Source organism: Natator depressus, chromosome 3, assembly GCF_965152275.1.
Source record: "Natator depressus isolate rNatDep1 chromosome 3, rNatDep2.hap1, whole genome shotgun sequence".
Classification (NCBI taxonomy): domain Eukaryota; kingdom Metazoa; phylum Chordata; order Testudines; family Cheloniidae; genus Natator; species Natator depressus.
Genome location: NC_134236.1, coordinates 206,567,713 through 206,589,595, shown reverse-complemented (window position 1 = coordinate 206,589,595; position 21,883 = coordinate 206,567,713). Strand labels below are relative to the sequence as shown.

The 21,883-nt window shown below is 58.9% G+C and overlaps 1 protein-coding gene across 1 annotated transcript in view; it reads left to right on the top strand.

The window, feature by feature from the left end:
• Positions 1 to 21,883, top strand: part of LOC141985543 (cullin-9-like) — a 64,830-nt gene that overhangs the window by 17,587 nt on the left and 25,360 nt on the right. Inside the window, exons 5-23 of the mRNA XM_074949770.1 lie at positions 2,080 to 2,218; positions 7,173 to 7,363; positions 7,931 to 8,291; positions 8,525 to 8,714; positions 9,938 to 10,145; positions 10,338 to 10,531; positions 10,715 to 10,941; positions 11,343 to 11,577; positions 12,146 to 12,251; positions 12,741 to 12,968; positions 14,649 to 14,739; positions 14,838 to 15,009; positions 15,662 to 15,767; positions 17,412 to 17,507; positions 18,824 to 18,999; positions 19,271 to 19,404; positions 19,487 to 19,672; positions 20,452 to 20,567; positions 21,669 to 21,851. Coding sequence (XP_074805871.1) covers positions 2,080 to 2,218; positions 7,173 to 7,363; positions 7,931 to 8,291; positions 8,525 to 8,714; positions 9,938 to 10,145; positions 10,338 to 10,531; positions 10,715 to 10,941; positions 11,343 to 11,577; positions 12,146 to 12,251; positions 12,741 to 12,968; positions 14,649 to 14,739; positions 14,838 to 15,009; positions 15,662 to 15,767; positions 17,412 to 17,507; positions 18,824 to 18,999; positions 19,271 to 19,404; positions 19,487 to 19,672; positions 20,452 to 20,567; positions 21,669 to 21,851 — 3,339 coding nt within the window. The remainder of the gene's footprint in view (positions 1 to 2,079; positions 2,219 to 7,172; positions 7,364 to 7,930; positions 8,292 to 8,524; positions 8,715 to 9,937; positions 10,146 to 10,337; positions 10,532 to 10,714; positions 10,942 to 11,342; positions 11,578 to 12,145; positions 12,252 to 12,740; positions 12,969 to 14,648; positions 14,740 to 14,837; positions 15,010 to 15,661; positions 15,768 to 17,411; positions 17,508 to 18,823; positions 19,000 to 19,270; positions 19,405 to 19,486; positions 19,673 to 20,451; positions 20,568 to 21,668; positions 21,852 to 21,883) is intronic.

The following is a 21,883-nucleotide window of genomic DNA, read 5'->3' as shown; positions in this document are numbered from 1 at the left end:
ACAGAATAGCCAGCACCGTATGCTTTTCCCTTCAGACTGGAGGGGCTGGGGGTGAAGAGGATTTTCGCCTGGGCCAGTGGGTGTTGGGAAACTTTGAGCCCTGACCACACCCGCTTCCGTTCCATGCTTCTCCATGGATTTCCTGGCCATGCTCCCTACCAGACTCTCCCTTTTCCCTGCCATAGATCGGTCAGCTCTCTCCGCCCTGTGCGATGACTGCCCTGTGGGTTATGTGCTTATTCAGGATGTTCATTGCTCTGCTTGCCATCTGGGGTTTGTCTGAACATTTCATGTGTCTCTCTTGTGCTGTAGCATTGCACGCTCACTTGTCTGCTGGGCAGACCATATTCCCTCACACCCAGTATTGCGTTTACAGCCTAGCCCTCCCTGTCCCAGACTGCACTTGTAATCAATATTCTGTGACCACTCTTCACGCTCCCTTTTCCCATTCAGTTCTGCAGTGGTTTCCCTCTCTGAGGCCACGTCCTCACTTGGCCTTGGACCATATTTAGGAATAGTGTTTGGATGTGGTTCCAGTTAGCAAGAGTTCACTTGATTTGCCCAGCCCTGTTCCGGTGTTCTGGCTTAGGTCCCAGAGTAGACTAGAATGTGTTGCAAAGCATGGTGTGTCTGCAGCCAAACAGGGTTAGCGAGAAGTGCTTAAACATGCTTTCCACTGTGTTTAGGAACCAAAAGCCATGGTGTCATGCTGTCTGGAGTAGATCACGAGTGAGAATAGCAGCCACAGGGCACAAACCCCAAACTGGTTATGAGTTGTGTAATTGGATTTCACCATCCAAGTAACAAGTGTAAACTTCGCAGGTACTGTAACAACCTTACCATGGGGCATTCCAATCTATCTCGTTACCCAGGCAAGCTTGCCTCTGTGATAGTTACTGGAGGACAGGGCGGCTCTAGTGATCTGGGAGTTCTCCCTCTGCTTTCAGCTAGTTCCTTTCACAGCTGATCATGAAAATCTTCACTTGTGGGGCCCAGGCCTGTGCTTTGTTAGATGTTGTTTGTGAAGCAGGTTTTTCCGCTCAGGTCTTTAAGAAGTTCCTAGGCTCTGACTCATCCTGCTTTTGTTATCTTTCTTCGGAAGGGTTTTAAGAAGTCTGCAGCCTAGGAGGGCTGATAATGTGAGTGTGACGAAGGCCCTGTACTTTCACAGCTGTGCTCAGACTTGTGGACATGATGCCAGCTTTGTCAAAGCACGATCCTGTGCTTGAAAACTTGGCCAGTACCGATCTCTGTTGAGGGCTCAGGCCTTCTCTTGGCTTGAAAGACTCTGCTACGATGGGACAAGCTGGAGAGCGCCTGCAGAGCATGTACAGCAGAAAATGTCCCTAGCAGTGCACTTAGTATTAGGTGTGCGCGCGCTCTCTCACACACAGACACACACACTCATCTGGTAGACGAGCAGCTTTTAACTTCTATAAGCTGAGGCTGTTTCTACACTGCAGCTGAGAGCATGCTTCCTGGCACTGGTAGACACATGCACGGCCCCTGCTCTAGCTGGCACTAAAAATAGCAAGGTTGCATGGGCAGTGGCTTAGGCTAGGGGGCCGCGAATGTGCCCAGGAGGCTGGGTGGCTTTGCACTCGGCAGCTAAACTGAGTTGCTGCCCCGCTCTCCCGGGCAATGCTGCTGTTTGTGGTGTCCCGGCTCGAGCAGAGCTGGTGTGAGTCTGTCGACCTGTGCTGGGAAGCTCATTCCCAGCTGCAGCGTGGACATACCCTGAATAACTCGAGAGCAAGGAGTTTCTAAGCAGCACAAGCAAAGCTGGTAGAACTTATGTAAGTAGTCCCTGATGCTGTTTTTGAAAAAGAACTTAGGAAACAGATGCAAAAGACCTTGTTAATGCAGTATTAAGTTTGCCCGTTTAAAATCAGGAAACGCAAAGGTTCCAATATCAATATTGACTAAGCCACATTCGGTGTCCTGGATACCACAGAACGTGCCCACGTTTATACAGCTTAGTGGGTGAGATGGGTGGTGGGCATATTCCCTTATCTATTTATAGAACGTGGGCACTGGGGAAGTGGCAGGTCTGATCACACAGGTCTGTTTCACCCACAGGTTTTGTGGCAATCTACAGGCCGAACTTACTGGGTGCACTGGCACATGGTGGAGATTATTGGTGCTGGAGAGCAGCCTGAAGAAGAAGCTGCCAAGGAAAAGGTATCCAGTCTGACCGAGAACTTGAAACTAACCACAGGTGAGGTTATGTGTACTGTATGTACATGTGCATTCTCTGCCTATTGCTCCCACGTGCTTTGGGGTGCGCTTTGGGGCTGGTCACGTTTCCTTTCCAGTATGGAGTGATTTAAATTTCTTCTAGGGATTTTCCTAAAGAGAAAAGTCACTCTGCATGCTCTGTATGAGGGGTGACAGCTTGTCAGTCAGTGATATGACTTAGAGCTGCATGGGACACATGTTCAAATAACAATAGGTGTAAAATGTCATTTAATACATTGACGTTACTCCAGAATATGCACATAAACTCTAGTTAGAATTAAACTGAACTAACTGCTACAATCAGCATGTTATGATATTTTGGCACTTGCTGAAAATGAAACCACCTGAAATTTGGTCCATATAAAATCAAGAGGAATGAATAAAACGACGTAGGTTCATAAGTTGTAAAAGCACCGATGTGCTTTTTTTGGAGTTTGATAGGCTAAGGTTTTAAAAGCTGTTTAGTAATTTTGGGTGTCTGCATTTCTGGGGGTTCATCTTGAAACACCTTTAAAGGTCTGGTTTTGCAAGCCAGGGTACTCAATTTCTGAAAATCACATCCCTTTAAGGTGTTTTGAGTTGAACACCCCAAAATCGAGGCACCTAAAATTTAGTCACTTTTGAAAATCTTTTTCATAGTTCATCTGGTCTGACCTCCTGCGTAACACAGGACCGAGAATTGCCCTAGTAATTCCTGCATCACACCCAACAACTCATTGAACTAAGATGTATCTTTTAGACAGACATCCAGTCCTGATTTAAAGACTCCAAGTGGCAGAGAGTAAGCTGTTTCAGTGGTCAGTCACCCTCTCTGTTAGAAAAGCATGCTTCTATTTCCCATTTGGCTTTTTCCATCACTGACTCCCAGCCACTGGACCTTGTGATGTCTCTATCTGTTAAGCTTTGCCTGAACACCAGCTTGCTTTGGCTTAATTCAAAACTGGTTTAGTTAAACAGCTGCAAACCCCTGTAGGGATGCTCTTATTTCAATTTACATATAGTTTAATTCAGTTTAGCTTATATCTATTCCTAGTCAAGTTAGTTTACCTGAAATAAACCTGGAGTAAGTGTGTCCCCACAGCTTTGGCAATGGTTTAAATACATTTTTTTAAAATCACACCTGTATCCTGTGCAACTCTACATGTAGGCGAGCCCTTCTGTTACCCCGCTCTCCAGTGCTGAGACCTTCTCCCTGTGTAGGAACTTACGGACCATGATTAGGGCTCCTTTTATCCTTCCTTTCAATAAGCTAAATAGATGTAGGGTATGTCTACACTTGCCATTTAAAGTGGAAAAAGTCCCTTTTTTGTGCAAAAACCGTGGGAGCGTCTACACTTGCTAATGACTTTTTGCAGTGAAACTCAGAAGTTTCACCGCAAAAAGAAAACCACCTCCACGAGAGGCATACAGCTCTTACCGGTGATGCTTTTGCGGTGATGTGCAAGTGAAGACTTGTTTTTCCTGTTTACAGAGCTTTTAGCCTCTGGAGGATATCCCACAGTGCCTAGGTCAGGGGTTCTCAAACTGGGGGTCGGGACACCTGAGGGGGTCGTGAGGTTATTATGTGGGGGGTCGCGAGCTGTCAGCCTCCACCCCAAACCCCGCTTTGCCTCCAGCATTTATAATGGTGTCAAATATATAAAATAGTGTTTTTAATTTATACGGAGGGAAGGGGGGGTTGCACTCAGAGGCTTCCTATGTGAAAGGGGTCACCAGTACAAAAATTAGAGAATCACTGGCCTAGGTGACCACTTTGGCCAGCCCCTCTGCTGCTCTAATGCCAGTAAACAGACGTTCACCCCTCCCCCTGTAAAGGCCCAGGAAGTTTGAAACTCCCCTTCCTGTTTTCTTGGCAAGTGCTCACTTATCTGGCCAGGTGACAATGGCTGCTCCACAGGGCAAATGATCCCCTGCTTGGAGCAATGCTGAGCTCCTGGAGCTGACCAGTGTTTGGGGAGAGGAGGCTGTGCAGGGACCCAGGATGCCCTGCGATCACCCCCCCACCCTTCCCTCAAGACCTATCGTCAAAACGGAGAGAGCTGCGGGGATGGAAGAACTGCAAATGTAAACACACTCTGACACCTGTGGAAGTGCGTGAGCACACAGACCAGCGCTTTACTTTCACGCTCCCACGGTTTCACCCGTTCCCTATCACCGGTGAAACTGACAGCGCAAAAACTCTGCAAGTATAGACATAGCCTAAGCTCTTTAAGAGTCTTGCATGTTTTCCAGGCTGTTGATCATTCTTATGGCTCTTCTCTGACTTCTTTATTTTTGCAGTATCCTTCTTAACATGTGAACGCTGGAAGTGGAAATGGTATTCTAGTAACGCGTCATAGCATTTAAGGGCAGAAGGGAATGACTAGATCATCTAGTCCAGTGGCTCTCAACCTTTCTAGACTACTGGACCCCTTACAGGAGTCTGATTTGCCTTGTGTACCCCCAATTTCACCTCACTTAAAATCAACTTTCTTACAAAATCAGACATAGAAATACAAAAGTGTCACAGCACACTATTACTGAAAAATTGCTGACTTTCTCATTTTTACTACAGACTTATTAAAATAAATCAACTGGAATATAAATATTGTCCTTACATTTCAGTGTATAGTAGATTGAGCTGTATAAACAAGTCATTGTATGAAATTTTTGCTTGTACTGACTTTGCTAGAGCTTTTTCTGTAGCCTGTTGTAAAACTAGGCAAATATCTAGATGAGTAGATGTAACCCCTGGAAGACCTCTGCGTTCACCCGGCTGAGAACCACTGCTCTAGTCTGACCTCCTGTGTAACACAGGCCAGAGAATTTCACCAAGTTGACCCCAATATTGAGTTTAATAGATTAGGTTTGGCTAAAGCAACGTCTAGAAAGGGATCTCATCTTGCTTTGAAGAGATAGAGAATCCACCACTTCCCTTGGTAGTATGATCATCTTCACTGTTCAAAATCTGGGCCTTACTTCTAATCTGAATTTGTCTGGCTTCAGCTTCCAAACGGTGGTTCTTGTTCTGCCTTTCTCTGTGGGATTAAAGAGCCCTTTAGTACACGGTATTTTGTCCCCATGGAGGTACTTATACACCACAATTGAGTCACCCCGCAGTCTCCTTTTTGATCAGCTAAACAGACTGAGTGCTTTAAGTCTCTCACTGTGAGGCATTTTCTCCAAGCCTCTTGTTTTTATGGCTCTTCTCTGTCCCCTCTCCAATTTTTCAACCTTCTTTTTAAAATGTGGACCCCAGAACTGGACGCCATATTCCAGCATCAGTCTCAGTAGGGCTGTATATGGAGTCAGATCACATCCCCGCTCCTGTTCCCTCCTCCCCAGTTTATACCTCCTGGGGTCGCATTAGCCCTTTTTGGAGCTCACCTTGAGTTGTTGGTCCATTGTGATCCCTAAATCCTTTTCAAAGGGGCACTGTGGGGAAAAAAACAGCATGTGGTCACGTGATTAAAGACTGTGTCGTAATGCAAACACACAAGGTGGCTGAGTGAAGGTTGCACAGGGAACCTTAATTCTCGTGTTTCCTAACTTCTGTGTGCTTGGCTTTACGATATGTTCTTTCAGTGTAGTTTTGTTGTGTGTAAATTGCTAGGTTTTTAAACCTAGATTGAAAGGCAAGCTGAAAATGCTATTCAGTCTCCTCTAGTATTCACAACTTTGAAAGGGAATTGTTTTGATTTTTAGGTGCTTAATAAAAGATTTACATTGTTGTTAATTATTCATAGTATCCAGAGCCTAGGAGCCCAGCGGGGAGGGACCAGTTTTGTCATGATGGTTACCACAGGGTCTAAGCCTTGTCTATACACACAAGTCGTACTGCTTTAACTATACTGACAGAGTTAAATTGCTATGATCCCTGGCGTGGATGCAGTTATACCAGGATAAACGTGTATGCCGATACCGCTTATTCCTGCCTGGGAAGAGGACCACGCTATACCAGTATAAGGCACACTTATACCAGTATAATCGTCTAAACTATATTGGTAGAAATCACCCCCAGTATAAAATCTGGGCCTAAATCAGGCCTACACAAAACTAAGATCTCTGAGTACTCAAATCCCAAGCCACATCTGCTCACTACTGTGACTCTGAGCCCAGGACCCTCACCCCAGTTAATACAACAATGAACAAATGGGGCCTTTTACGGTTGCTGTTTTGGTGTGCGTGAAATCTCTCTACCTAGGTACTTGTCCGGCCCGGGACTAGTTTCTGAGCACCAAAAGCATGTGCTTCTACTGAGCAAATATTTGTTCTCTTCAGGTCCTTCTTTATTTTTCAGTCCTCACTGGCGTTCTCTGCTCCCCTGAGCAGAGCACAGCCTGCTGGTTAATATGCTGCTTACACCCTTCTTCCAGATGTTAGGGAGGCTGTTAAGTAAGACTTAGCCCTGATCTCCACAGGACCCGCTAGATGTCCTCCATTTCCTGCCCCCTTTCCTTTGTTGACAGTCCTGTAGACAATGGTCAGTCTTTGTGATGGTGTCGTGTCCCCAAAATGACAATTGTGACTGTAATACTTCTCCCCTTGCTACGCCACACTGGCCACCTGGCGTCTGTAGATTGAACTGAGCAGCTGGCTCTGACTAGCGAGCTCAGATTTCAATCGGTTTAAATGGAAATCCTTCTGTTTATAATCACTGCTGGAGCGCCCCTCTCCATCGCTTCGCGTCTCTAAGCAGGAAGGTGGTGGTTGGTTCTGCCAGCCACCCAGTGTTCTCTGCTCTTGCTTCATGCGCTCGCTCTGTTTGCCAGTAGATGGCAGGCTGGGAATCCGGCCAGCCTGTTGAGACTGAATTCCCTTTGAATCCTGGCCTTTGGCTGCCTGGCTAGCCCAGGCCAGCTGTCCCCTCCTGGCTCAGGTGGCTCTGCAGCAGGGTAACTGTCCTGCTGAGGCGCTCAGGGTTTGTCTCTCTGCCTTGCTGTGCCCCCCTGCAGTGACCCAGACGTTTTACTGCAAGCCCCTTGGGGGGCTGTACTCCCTGCCCTACCTGATGGACCGGCTGAGCGAGGACTCGGAGGCCCTGAGCCGGGCCGAGTGGTGGGAGCTGCTCTTCTTCGTGAAGAAGCTAGAACCGCACGAGCAGCAGGAGATCGCCCAGCTCATCTGGCAGCACCAGGAGGAGCAGGTGCGGGACAGGGGTGGTGCAGGGGAGGGAGAAGGACCTGCGAGGAATAGGGAACTGGAAGGTGAGAGATACCGTGGAGTGCAGTGGGAGAACAGGTGAGAGGGGAGTGAGGGGAGATGGAAGTGGATGGGAGCAGCAGGGATGGAGTGGAACAGGGAACTGGGGAGCCTTGGGAAGAGCGGGGCAAACTGGGAGGGGAGATTGAAACGGGGGAGTAAGGGGGAACGGTGGGGGTGCAGGTGAGGGGAGGACCAAGGAGTGCGGATGGAACAGAGGGAGGGAACGAAAGAGGAGACCAGCTCGGCCCAGGTAGAGAAACTCTGTCCAACAGACTCTGGATGGGCAGGTCACAGGCATGGGGAGATGCTGTCAGCAGCCACTGAGACATCGATCTAGGACAAGAGAATTGGACTTGTTTGGTTCTGGCTGGCCTGGGGATATCGCAGTTGGACTAGCCCGGTGTCGGCTCGGTTCCGGCTGGCCTGGGGACCTCCCCGTGTCGGCTCGGTTCCGGCTGGCCTGGGGACATCGGGCTGCTGAGAATTAACCCCGGCCCTGCATTTCCAGCTGTCGGAGCTGGATGAAGAAGCCCTGATCCAGCTGTCGGTACCGGTGGAGCTGGCCCAGCAAGTGTTGCGGGTGCTGAGCAAGCAGTGCCAGGGCTGCACCCTGAGTGACCTGCACAGCTCCCATGTCTACAGCAAGTACTTCCTCCGCCCAGGGGGGGCGCAGCCGGGTGGCCTGGGGCTGGACGCAGCCCCCTCGGAGTGCGCCGAATCCCTGATGTCCAAGAAACCAAAGAAAGACCCTCCTGCTGCCAGAGTGCCTGCCCCAGCCCCCCCGGAGAAATCCGACTGCCAGCTGTTCACCGAGCTGCTGCGAGCGGAGGGGCTGCCCTGCCCGGAGATGGCGGAGGAGAAAGCCAAGGGTACATGCCGGCCGGGGAGGGAGCCGTGCGCGGCAGTGGCTGGGTGCTGGGCTCTAGCTAAAGCGGGTCCCTGCTGGCTAAGGGGGATCTAGACAGGGGAGACCCAGCGATTGGCTCGGGGAGAGGTCGGGAAGAGGGGCGATCCGTGGGGGGTGGGGAAGCGCCGTGGGGAGGGGCTGGCTGGAGGGCTCGTGGGGCAGCCTCAGGTTGACGGGTGTTATGGTCCCGGCCAGTGTTGTGCAGCGCGAAGGGGTCGGGGAAGAAGAGCTCGTTGGAGCGGATTGCAGAGGTGGTGGAACTGATCCAGAGGTCCAGCTCCGAGGTGGGGCTGCAGCTAGCTGGGCTCAGGTTCATTATCAAGACTCTGGAGGAGGAGGCCGGGCGAGAGCGGCAGGTCATCAAACCTGAGGGACTCACCATCAGGTCAGTTCTCTGGTGGGTCCTCTGGGCGCGCCCAGACCTGGAGATGGCAGGCCCATGCCTCCCTGGAGAGACAGGGCAGGAAAACCAGCTGCTCCTGTCTGCAGGGGCCGGCTGCTGGCCAGCGTCTGTCTCTGGCGCGGGCATTACCCCTGGGTGATGTTTCTATTAGAGTAGTGCCGGGGGATGCCAGTCAGGGCTGGGTGTCTGGGCTGGGCTCACGATCCTGGCTCCAGACGCTTACGGTCTAGCTACAGCAACGTACAAAGGATTTGGGCAGGAGGGCGACAGATACACGTCACCGGTTGTGCAGCCAGCAGGGACCATTGGCTGGTCTGATCCTGTGCGTCGCGCAGGCCAGAGAGCGTCACCCGGTGACTCCTGCACAGGTCTGAAGTCTCCTGGGAAAGTGGCACCATGGAGCCCCGTCAGTGGTGGGTGAGCTGCAGGGTGGGCTTCGGGCAGGTGGCCCCTCCCAGCGTAGCGACCGCAAGCGGTGGAAGACTTGCCCCATCCCTGGGACGCTGTTCCCATGGCCGGTCACCCTCCCTGGTAAACAGGTCTCTGATTTCCCGTTTGAGCTTCGCTGTGGCTCTCCTCCCCCTCTGCCTGCTGGACCCAAGAGCCCCCGTGTCAGCAGCGTTCTCCCTGGGCAGGTGCCTACAGACTGCGAGTAGGTCTCCTCACCCTTCATCCGAGGAGCTGCCAGGATCCAGCTTCTTTAGTCGCTTGCTGTGAGGCTGGTTTTCCAGCCCTGGGTGCTTGTAGCTCGTTTCTGACCGCTGTCCGGTTTCCCAATACCTTGTGTGGACGCCTGGCAACCAAGGGGTGACTTGTTCATGATGTGCAAGGACCTTCCTGGGGGGAAAACGTGAGTGTTAATGGGCCCGTTAGTCTAGCAGAGATGGGCAGAACCAGAACTGGTGGCTGGAGCTGAAGCCAGACACGTGCCTGTGAGATGTAAGGCCCAGATGTTTACCAGGGAGGGTGATGAGCTGGAACAAACTTCCAGGGCAGGGGTGGATTCTGCACCTCTGGATAGCTGGAAATCAAACCTGGCTGCCCTGCGGGGACTCCTGTGACAGTTTGGGGAGTGAGGGGGTGGGAGGCCCGTGGGGGGCCGGGGGATCTGGTTTCTGGGCCAGAGCTGACCAGGAGCCACGCAGCAGGTCAGTCCCCGGTTGCCCAAGCCCGGCTCCTGAGCCGCCCGCCGTTGCTCCCCGCAGGGAGAAGCTGGTGAAGATGCTGGTGGAACTGCTCACCAACCAGGTGAAGGAGAAGCTGCTGGCGGTGCTGGCACTGCGCCTGCTCTGTGTGCTGATGGCCAAGTACGACTGGCGCGTGCTCTTCGCCACGGAGGGCGGGGTGCGTGCCGTGCTGGCCTGCATGCAGGAGTACGCCCCCTCGGCGCTGGTCCAGCAGGCCGGCCTGGCGGTGAGTGCGGCTCACGGGGGAGGTGGTGGCTGTCGTGGGCTCGGGGGTGGGGCATGCCGGGATCGTGGGTGGGAGAGGGCGGGGACCAGGTGGCCAGTGCCGGGATCCCAGGGGGCATTGGCAGCCTCGTGGTCTCGGCCTGGGGCTGGCGCTGCCAGCTCTCCGCCCTGACCGGCTCCCCTGGCCTCCCAGGCGCTGAAGGTGCTGGTGGGCGCGGGGACCTGCGAGCCGCTGGGTGCCAGCGAGAAGCCCTGTCCCCTGAACCACGCCGATGCCCAGGTGATGTGGGAGATCTTCGCCAGCATCGGCTCCGCCTCCAGCAAGGACTCGGACAGCCTGCTCTGCGCCCTCCCTGCCGCCATCCGCACCATGCAGGGCACCGCCGGGTATGGGGGCTGAGCGGGGTCCTTGCTGTGGGGGCAGTGTTGGGGGGCAGCTCCCTGGAGGGTCTGGGGGTGCCTGGCGGGAGGGCCCCCTGGCTGGCAGGAGGTGCCGTTGCCCCACAGACCCGTTGGGAAGGAGCAGCGGCTGGTGCCCGCGGGCACTCACCCTGGCGCTCTGCCCCGCAGGGCCTCGTCGGCCGTGCAGAACGGCCTGCTGGTGGCCAGCATGCTGATCGACAGCCACCGGGGCCTGGCCGAGCAGCTGGCGAGCTGTGACATCCACTCGGCCCTGCAGAGCTGCTGCCAGGGGGGCCAGGACCCCGCCGCCCCCAGCCACGCCAACGAGACGCTGGCCCGGATCGTGCTCAGCCGCCTGGCAGAGCACAAGCTCCCCATGAACCTAGAGACGACAGGTATGGACTCCCTTGCCCCCGCCACAGCCCCATCTGAGGATGTGGGGATGGCAGGTACAGAGTTCCCTGCTCCCCACCCAGCCCCTGCCCACCCGCAGCCCCTGTCTGAGAGCTGGGGGATGCAGGTATGGAGCCCACCCCACCCCCACAGCCCCTGCCCCCCAACCCCACCTACAAGTCTGGGGACAGCTCGTACGCAGCGCTGCCCCACATACACAGCTCCCTCCCCCATCCCGCCTGTCTGAGAGCCTGGGGACGGCAGGTACGGAGCCCCCTGCCCCCCACCCACAGCCCCGTCTGAGAGCCTGGGGACGGGTACAGGGCACCTGGCGCCCCAGCGAGCGTGCAGCCGGCGGCACGCAGTGCCCTGCCCCGGCCCCACGGCTCTCTCCCTGTGGCAGAGGTGGGCTCAGCCCTGGATCTGAAGGACGTGGACGTGCAGACGCTGCTGGGCCGCCTGCAGGAGGGCAGCCTCTCCAAGGAGCTGGTGCTGGCCCTGGAGCGCTGCCTCTGCGAGGAGGCCGGCCCCGAGAGCGAGGGGGCCGAGGCCCTGCGGGACCGCCAGCACTTCCTGCTGCTGCTGCGCAGCCTGGAGCAGCTGGGGGCCGAGAAGGCCGTGCAGCTGGGGATCCTCCGGTGAGTGCAGGGCGCGGCCGGGTCCTCGGTGACACGGGGGGGGGGGGTGTGACCTTTGCTGGGGATCCTCGGGTGACACTGGGCGAGGGGGGCAGCCGGGGATCCTCGGGTGTCACCGGGCGAGGGGGACCTTGGCCGGGGATCCATACGTTGTACTGCGAGAGTGTGGCTGGGATGTCCCAGATGGGAATGGGAGCCAGCACGGGGGCGTGTCTGGTTGGGGCTGTCCTGGGGGTGGATTGAGGCAGGGTTTGTTGGCACTGTGCTGGGGGGCGTTGGTTGGGGCTGTCCTGGGGCTGGAAGTGGCTGTTTTTGGGGTGTCAGGGTTGGTTGGGGCTGTCCCAAGGGGTGTGTGTGTGTGGTCAGTTGGGGTGTCCCGAGGTGGGGGTGGGGGCTGTCCCAAGGCAGTGGGGAGGGCTGGGGTGAGGGGCTGTCATGGAGGGGCGGGGGCAGGCACGGCAGTGAAGGTGGCTTGTGCGGCCAGAGGGCCGGGCACACGTGGGGGCTCAGGGCACTGGCAGCCGCTGGCCTCTCCCCTCAGTCCCCACCTTCCCCCTCTCTTGTGCAGGATTTTGAACAAGCTCCTGGACAGTTACCAGGAGGAGGGGCTGCCCTGGCACGAATGCATCGAGCCCTGTCTGTCCTCCATGAGCGCCCCCAGCAACGAGCGGGAGGTGAGGAGCCACGGGGGGTCCCATTTACCTGTCGGGGGTGGGGAATCTGGGAGCAGGAGGCAGGGAGGGGCTCCTAGCTCAACCCCAGTTATGAGCTCGCGGCAGGAATTGCTGGTGAAGTCTCTGCCCGGTGCCTTGGCTCATAACAGCCCTCATCTGCCCCAGGCCTGTCCCAGGGAAGCTGGACCTGTGCCCCCTGGTATCACCCCTTTACCCAGCGCCCCCCAGCCAGGGCTGGGGCCTCTCTCTGTTCTGTCTGGCCGTGCCTGGAGACTCCAGCCTGGGCACGGCAGGAGCTGAGAGCCGCCCTGCCCCAGGGAGCTGCGCGCTCCATGCCCCAGGCGGACCGGGGCGGAGGGGACTGGCCCAGGGAGAGCGGGGACTCACCCCAGCCCCCTGGCGGGTCAGTGGCAGAGGCGGGACTAGAAGCAGGTCTCCTGGCCCCCAGGCCGGTGCCCCAATCCCCAGGCCGCGCTGCTCCCTCTGCAGGTCGTGCAGGAGTTCGTTCGCTTCCTCCACCGCCTGGCCACCGCCACCAAGGACTGTGCCGTGGTGATGTGCCGTCTGGGCACCAAGGAGGCCCTGTCCAAAGCCCTGGACAAGCACAACTCCAACTTGTTGCTGGGTCCGGAGCTGCGGGACCTGGTGACCGACTGTGAGAAGTATGCCAGCCTCTATCAGAAGCTGACGACCAGCATCCTGGCCGGCTGCATCCAGGTGAGCCGGGGCACGTGCTCGGTGTGGGGTGTGCGTCCTGACCCCGCCCAGGTGAGCAGGGGTTCTGCCATGGGGGAGGCCTCCCCCCACCGCCTGGGGCAGTCTGCCTGGCGGGTGGGAGGAACCTCTGCAGCATGCCAGGGCGCTGATCCGGGTCGAGATCACCCGGGGGTCCCAGGCGCTGGCTGGGGGCTGGCTGTCCCTGAAGGGAGGGGAGGGAGGAGGGCAGGTTGTTTGTCTGTGGGGAGGGGTTGGTGGTCTTTGCAGAGATTGGCCTGGCGGGAGGGAGGGCGTGACTTTCCTCCGGGTGCAGTCTGGACTGCTGAGTCCCCTTAGCTCTCCCGCCTGGGGTGCCTTTTACACCGCTTTGCTGGGAACAGCGACCCGTCCAAGCTCTGCTTACTCCCAGCCCCCAGGATGCAGCCGAGTACGTGAGGCTGTGCCCAGCTGTCCATGCGTTACGTAGAGGGTAACACCCGCAGAGCCCCAGCCCCAGCCCTGCTCCCCTCCTGCACTGCGCCCAGCCCTCCCGGACAGCGGAAGCTCCTCGCTAGTCATTCCAGCCCTGGGAGGGGTTACGGGCCCGCCTTTCTCGTCTCGGGTAGAGGTTTCCCAAACACGTCAGTCAAACGCACTGGCTTAGGCAGAACTGCGAAAGAAGTTTATTAACCAGAGAAGGGTGGATTTTAAGGGATCACAGGTGGGAAGGCATAACAGTCGGAATTGGTCATAAAAGGATAAACATGCCAGCAAATTCCTAAACTGTACCAGGACTAATAGGTGTAATAGCAAAAGAAGGAATTTTTCTCACCAGCAGCTGTGATACAATTCACAGGCTGTGTCTTTTCCCAGCCTGGGACCGCTCCCCCCTTTGTTCAGTTCCTTGTGCGTCGTCGTTGTCATGAGTGGAGACGGACGGAGGAGAGGGGTGGCTAGGGACGTTTTCCCCCCTTCTTATCCTCCCGCCCTTTGTGCTGGAAAAATCCTTGCTGGGTCCTGGGGTCGGGCAGTGCTGTTGTGTATGTGAGCTCCAAACTGCCCTCATGATGAATGGTAACTTTCTCGTTTCCCTCCCCCAGCCCCTGCTGGTGAATGTCTGATGTAGTATGTAATGGCTCTTTGGTACTTTGCTGGCATGCTAGGGTGTCTTTGTCTCTGAAAAATTAGTTTGTGGGCATTACCCAAAACAGTACCATAGTTCAGTAACAATCATGCAGTAAAATCTCATAGCTTTACACACAGTGTTGTTACACACATCTTAACAGCACAATGATGTTCAGCAGTTTATGAATTTTCAAATGATACCTCACAAGGCTTACTTTGTACAAAATATAACATAACCATATAAAAGTGGTGAACATGGAGTACAGGGTGTCATGTGGGGTACAGTGTGTCACAGAGGTTGGTGGTATCTGGAAGGGGTGACCAGGGAGTGGCCTGCAGGCAGGGGGAGGGGTTGGTGGTCACTGGAAGGGGGTGGGCAGGGAGGGAATGGCCGTGGGGGGAGTGGCCATGGGGCAGAGGCTCTCTCTGGAGCCAGTTCACTCAGCTTCCCCCACCCCACCTGTGGGGCTGCATTCCTCAGGGGCTGGTTGCTGCCCAGAGTCCAGCGATCGGGCAGTGGCGAAGGGGTGTCAGGTGGCTCCCCCCATTGACGCTTTGCACCCCCCTCTCTTCCAGATGGTGCTGGGTCAGATTGAGGAGCACAGACGGAGTCACCAGCCCATCAACATCCCCTTCTTCGACGTCTTCCTGCGCAACCTCTGCCAGGGTCAGTGCTGGGGCGGTCGCCCGGGGCCCCTCTGCCCCAGCTGTGCCCCGCCCAGGTGGCCCCCCAGGTCCCTTCAGCGCTGTCCCCTCTCCCTGCAGGCTCCAGCGTGGAAGTGAAGGAGGACAAATGCTGGGAGAAGCTGGAGGTTTCCTCTAACCCCCACCGAGCCAACAAGCTGACGGACAGGAACCCCAAGAGCTACTGGGAGTCCAACGGCAGCACCGGCTCGCACTACATCAACATCTACATGCACCGCGGCGTGGTGGTCAGGTGGGGCGGGGGCTGTGGGTACTGGCCCCCCGGGGCAGGGGTGTGGCTCTGTGTGCTGGGTGGCAAAGAGCGTGTCCCAGTGGTGGGGGAGGGATCAGGTAGCCATGGGAGGGGGTTGGGCCCGGGTAACGATTTGGCGAGGAGTGGCAAGGTGCCCGGGGTGGCAAAGGGGTGTTCCCGGGGATGGGGGTGGGATCAGGTGGGTAGGGGGGTGGGTGGCTGGCTGCCCAGGGTGTCGAAGGAGTGTCCCGGGGATGGGGGCGGCATCAGGTGGACAGGGCAGGTAACAATTTGGCAAAGGGTAGCCGGGTGCCGGAGGCGGCACAGGGAGACTGCACATGCCGGTTCCCTGGCTCAGGCTGGGGTGGGTTCCCTTTCCAGTAGCCAGCCATGCAGGGACTTGTCTGTGTCCCCAGGCGCCATGCTCCCTGCTGGAATGTCTGGAGGCACTGTGGGCCCAGAGCCATGAAGCGCCAGGTGCAGCCCCCAGGAGCTGGGCCGGGGGGCTCAGGGGCTCCCGTTAGGACCGGCGGCCATGTGAGGCTCTGACCCGCTGGCGGACATGCCCCTCGGGATGGGCACCCTAGGCTCAGGCTGGAGCACAACCCCAGAAATGGGCCAGTGCCGACGCTGTGGCTCTCCCTGGCTACAGGCAGATGAGCCTGGTGGTGGCCAGCGAGGATTCCAGCTACATGCCAGCCCGGATCGTGGTCATGGGAGGAGAGAACCCGGCCAACATCAGCACTGAGCTCAATACGGTGAGTGTGGCCCAGGCCGCCCCGGACAGAAAAGGGGGAGCTGCAGGGAGTGGGGGTCCTGTGGCTTGGGGGCTCCCTAGCAGGGTGGGTGCAGGCTGAGAGCTTCGCACCTGACAGCACCCATCTCTGCTGTTCAGTGGAGCTGGGACAGCCCGGCCCAGGCTGCGGGGGGACGACTGCCGTGGAATTGGGGGGCAGCCAGCACCCGAGGCGCAGGGAGTCGCCAGCCCCAGGCCTGTAGGCCCTATCCTGGCGGGCACGTCACCAGCGCTCTCCTAGGAGGGGAGGAGCAGGGCAGGGCCCCGAGCTCAGGGTCCGTCTCCAGCGCTGGCCAGGATCAGCTGCTCCAGTGGGAGGATCAAGACACCCCAGTGACCAAGTCCCGGCTTCCCCTCCTGTCCTGCTCCTCATCCGCCCCATGCAGGCCTGGCACAGCCTGCCGTGTCCTAGCTGCTCCCGTTTCTGCTGCTAGACCCTGCCGCCCTCCCGCCCTCTGCTTCCTCAGACCCGAGTGAGCTGCCCTGGGAAACCTCTACCCAGAACCCAGCGGCGCTGTCTGCGCCGGGCCGTCTGCCTAGCTTAGGGTGTGCCAGGGTCTCCGCTGCATGTGGCTGTAGAGCAGAAGAGGGACCGAGAGGAGCTGGGGAGCCGCCTTCTGGCCCCTGAGGCAGCATTGAGTCCCAGGAAGTCACTGGGGAAGGGCAGGGGGGTGGGCGGGGCAGAGAGGCAGCCCTGCGCGTTCCTAGTGGGAGCAGCATGTACATCCGTGCCAGCAGCCAGCCGGGTGCGCGGGGCACTAACAGTGACGGTGCTGGTGCCGGCTCTCGGCACGGCTGGTCTGTTCCTTCAAGCCGTGGCTCCTGGGGGCCGGTGATTCCATGAGAATCCTGCCTGTCACTTCCCAGGCGAGGCTCCCCCCTGCCCCGCTGCAGAGAAAAGCTGGAAATTGGGACACCCCCCTGCCCCCCCAGCTCCAAACCAGTGGATGAGCCTGATCTGGGTGCTGGGAGTGGGGCGTGACGCTGGCTCAGTAGCACCACTTGGGCTGGGAGCCCAAGGGGCACAGCGGGAAATCTGCGTCTCTCTCGGACGCCTCTGGCACTAGGTGCCGGGTGCCCGCAGGGCTCGCTGGGCCACTGGTCGGTGACTGTCAGCCAGTTCCCGTGCCCGGCGACACCCCTCGATCCCCGTTGGCTGTGGTCTCTGCGGCTGCTCCCGGCGGGTTGACAGCAGCTCCGGAGCACGGTGGAGCTCCCAGGGGCTGGTCTCCCAGGGGCCATGCCGGGAGGGGGCAGCAGGAAGTGGTGGAGAGGGCTGGCGCGTCTCACTGCTCCAGCAGAGCCATGGTTTCTCTGATCTCCCCAGGTGTGGCTGGGGGGGGCCCTGGGGCTGCCTGACGGAGCGGCAGAGGCTTTGCTGGCCAGTCCAACCCCCGCTGGGAAGCTGCCACTTACGTCCCAGCTGCTGGTCGTCTCCTCGCCCGTCCCTTTGGGGCCCATGTTCCTGCACGCCGCTAATCCCACGGCTTTGCCTCACGTGGCTCTGGGGGCTGGGCCTGGACAACACTCCTGCGGGGCGGGGTGGGATCTCTCACAGTCTCGCCATTTCCGTGTCTGAGGGATGCGGCTCTCCCTGCCTCCCCAGGTGAATGTCATGCCCTCGGCCAGCAGAGTGATCCTCCTGGAGAACCTGACCCGCTTCTGGCCCATCATCCAAATCAAGATCAAGCGCTGCCAGCAGGTGGGTGCACTGGCGGGCCCCCTGTGATGAGTTCGGTCACAGAGACCCCCTTGGGACTGTCCCCTGATGTGCTGAAATTACCTCTGAGCCCCTTTTCCCTGCCAGCTTGGGACTCCAGAACCCTGCCTTGTTGAGCCAGACACACTAGCCTGCTGCAACACAGACCCAGGGTCTGGGCCGCTCCTCCAAAGCTTCAGGCTTTAACTGAAAACCACGCAGCAGGTACTCCTGTCTCCAGCACTCAGATGTCCAGCTCCCAATGGGATCGAAACCCCGAATGAATCCGTTTTACTTTGTATAAAGCTTATACAGGGTAAACTCATAAATTGTCCGCTCTTTGCATCACTGATAGAGAGATATGTATGGCTGTTTGCTCTCCCAGGTATTAATCATTTACTCTGGGTTTATCAATAAACAAAAGTGATTTTATTAAGTATAAAAAGTAGGATTTAAGTACTAATACGTTAAGCCTAATACGTTAAGCAACTGATTACAGGTAATATCTCATCCTTAGAGGTGTTCCAAAAAGCTTCTTTCACAGACTAGACTCCTTCCTGGTCTGGGCCCAATCCTTTCCCCGGTACAGTCCTTGTTAATTCCAGCAGACATCTTAGGTGATAACTAGGGGTTTTTTTGTGACTGGCAGCCCCTTTTGTCCTGCTCCACCCCCTTTTCTAGCTTTGGACAAGGCGGGAATCTTTTGTCTCTCTGGGTCCCCACCCCTCCTTCTTAATGGAAAAGCAACAGATTTAAGATGGATTCCAGTATCATGTGACATGGTCACATGTCACTGTAAGATCCCCTAGTCTCCATTCCCCATGGGCTGGCCCACAGTTACACGGGAAGGTTTGCAGGTAAATAAACCATTTACAACCAATTGTCCTAGTCAGTGGGAGCCATCACGATTCTAAACCACCATTAATGGCCCACAACTTTGCATAATTACAGTAGGACCTCAGAGTTATACTTCATATTTCTAGCTTCAGATACACGAATGATACATGCATACAAGTAGGAGGAACATAGTCAGTAGGTTATAATCTTTGTTATGATACCTTACAAGAGACCTTTTGCATAAAGCATATCCCAGTTACATCATAGTCACACTGACAAGCATATTTCCATGAAGCACATGGTGTGCAACATCACACCCCCGTCCCTGTGTGCAGCCGAGCCGGTCCCTGGCCTCCCTCCCCCCCCGCAGGGGCTCTACGGGCAGCGAGAGGCCTGGCCCAGGGGCACCCCGTGGGAGTCGCTCGGTCAGCTCCAGGCCTGGCGGGCCCACGTCTAACCAGGGAGGTTTGTGCCCCCTGCAGGGTGGTATTGACACGCGTGTGCGTGGCATCGAGATCCTGGGGCCCAAGCCCACCTTCTGGCCCATCTTCAAGGAGCAGCTGTGCCGGCGCACGTACCTCTTCTACACTACCCAGGCACACACGTGGTGCCAGGAGATCGCGGACGAGCGCATGCAGCTGCTGCAGCTCTTCAACAGGTGAGGCCTGTCCCCAGGGTCCTCCCCGAGCACTGACCAGAGCCCCGGGCAGTGCCTTGCCCCTTGTGTCTGTGCCCGGGGTCCCCCATGGGCAGTGCCCTGCCCTGAGTGTGGCTGTACCTGGGGCTGTACCCCTCTTCTCCTTCCAGCGCTGGCCATGGCCCTTGGCAGTGCCCTGCCCTGTGTGTCTGTACCCCGGATCTGCCCCCCCTGTGCTGACAAGGCCCCAGGGCCCCGCCAGTGACTGGTGTGGGTGTCTCTGCTGTTGCAGGCTGAACTGCGCCCTGCGGCACGAGCAGGTGTTCGCCGATCGCTTCCTTCCCGATGACGAGGCGGCCCAGGCTCTGGGCAGGACCTGCTGGGAGGCCCTAATCAATCCCTTGGTGCAGAGCATCACCAGCCCAGGTACCGTTTCCCCCTGCCCGGTTCCCCGCTGCCCCCAGCCTGCCCGGCCCGACTGGCTCAGCCTCCCCCTCTGGCCTTGCAGATCCCAGCGGCGTCAGCCCCCTGGCCTGGCTCCTGAGCGAGTACCTGGAGAACCTGGAGACGGCCCGACGCGCCAAGAGCCGCGCCACCATCTTCAATTCCCGCGTGCGGCGCCTGAGCCACCTGCTGGTGCACGTGGACCCCGGCAGCCCGGAGCCCGAGGAGCTGAGAGCCCCGGTCAAAGCCAGTAAGGGCCCCTCCCCCAGCGGGGCTTTGGGGCCAGGCAGGGAGTGGGCCGGGTCCCAGGGTGGGGCTGGGGGAGGAGGCCCTGGGGTGCTGCCCGAGGCTGGGTGGGGAGAGGGGTCCCTACGGGTAAGGACTCTCTGGGCTGCCTTTGGCACGTCCTGCTGCCAGGGCCGGGCACTGGCGCTGCAGCTCGGCACGACCCTGTGTGTGCCTGGCGCCCGAGGGCGGGGTGACGTGGGAGAGGGCTCTGCGGGGCTGGCAGGCAGCCCCTGGGCCTGGCGCGGCAGAGGCTGGTCCTCAAGGCCCTGGGCGGCTGGCTCAGCGGAGCCGGCTGGGTGTAGGAGACAGAGACATGGGGGCCTAGCCCAGCCCTCAGATCCGTGGGTCTGGTGCCCACAGGCAGAGCCGGCAGGGGCCAGCCCTGTTGTAGGGGGCAGGATCCTGGCCGGGGGTGGCTACTCCGCTGCCCCGGGGTCTGCGCACCAGGGTGCCCGGGACTGGCTGGCTGCTACGCGCCCTGAGCTCCAGGCTTGGCCCCTGCAGCCCCCGCACACACACACACTCAGTGACCATGTGGGGCTGAGCCGGGCCCATGTGGACAGGGGGCTCCCAGCCACCCCTGCCAACTGCCAGCGAGCTGCCCTCTCCGTGGGAGCGCTGGGAGGGTCGGGCCCAGCCCACGCCCCACAGGCAGCTTTGGGGTGGGGGAGGCTGCTCGTGCTGGCGCTGCCCCCGCCCTGCCCCCCGGGCGTTGCCCTCACGTCGGCTTCCCCTTGGCAGATGGGAAGAACGGGAAGAACAAGGAGACGAGCTCCGGGGCCGCCAAGGTGTCGGGGAAGAAGCCCAGCAGCCTTACGGGGATTACGCAGTGCTGGAGGGGCGTGGTGCAGCAGCAGGTGTGCGGGGGGCGACGGGGGGGGGGGCTGGTGCAGCAGGAGGTGTGTGGGGGGGTGATGGGGGGTGTGGTGCAGCAGCAGGTGTGGGGGGGCGACAAGGGGGGGCTGGTGCAGCAGCGGGGGGGCGACGGGGGAGGGGGGCTGGTGCAGCAGGAAGTGTGCGGGGGGGTGACGGGGGAGGGGGCGTGGTGCAGCAGGAGGTGTGTGGGGGGCGAGGTGCAGCAGCAGGGGTGGGGGGGCGATGGGGGGCGTGGTGCAGCAGCAGGTGTGCGGGGGGCGACGGGGGAGGGGGCGTGGTGCAGCAGCAGGTGTGGGGGGGGCGACGGGGGAGGGGGGTGGGGGGGCTGATGGGGGGCGTGGTGCAGCAGCAGGTGTGGGGGGGGCGACGGGGGAGGGGGGCTGGGGCAGCAGCAGGTGTGGGGGGGCTGATGGGGGGCGTGGTGCAGCAGCAGATGTGGGGGGGGCGACGAGGGGGGCTGGTGCAGCAGCAGGTGTGCGGGGGGTGACGGGGGAGGGGGGCTGGTGCAGCAGGAGGTGTGTGGGGGGGCGACAAGGGGGGGGCTGGTGCAGCAGCGGGGGGGCGACGGGGGAGGGGGGCTGGTGCAGCAGGAGGTGTGTGGGGGGCGAGGTGCAGCAGCAGGGGTGGGGGGAGCATTGTGCTGTGTGTATCTGCTGCCCATCCCCCACCCCACCCTGCATGGGGGGAGCAGGGCCCCATCCACCTCTGTCTCTGCGGCTCCTGCCCCAGGCCCATGAAGCCCGTGGGACACTAGACGCGGAGGGCCCTCCCCATGCCTGGCCCGTCCTGTCCCCCTGGGACCCTCCCCACCCTCGGGGCTGCCCCCATGCCCGGCCTACCCTCTACCCCCTGTGGCTGGTCAGCCCATCCCCCCGGGCCACTCCCTGTGTCTGTCATGTCCCATCCCCCCCGCACACCCATCCTGCCCCCCACAGACACCCCAGCCTGTCCCCTCCCGGCGCTCAGCCCAGCCTGGACCCCCTTGGGTCCCTCCCCACGCCCGTCCCGGCCTGTACTCCCCCCAGGGCTCCCCCAGGGCCCTCCCCGCCGGCCTGTAACCGTGGGCTGCCTGCCCCGCACAGGTGAAGCGGTTCCTGGAGTCGGCGTGGCAGGGGCCGGACTTCGTGGAGCGGTACTGCCGTCTCTACCTGGGCCTGCGCCGCGCCATGGAGGAGCTGTTCGGGCAGCAGACGGCCTTCACGCTGGCCCTGCGGCAGGGCTTCTCCGGGGGCCTGCTGCAGCTCTCCTTCCTGACGGCCATGCACGTGAGTGGGGGGGCTGCCGTGGGGCTGGCCTG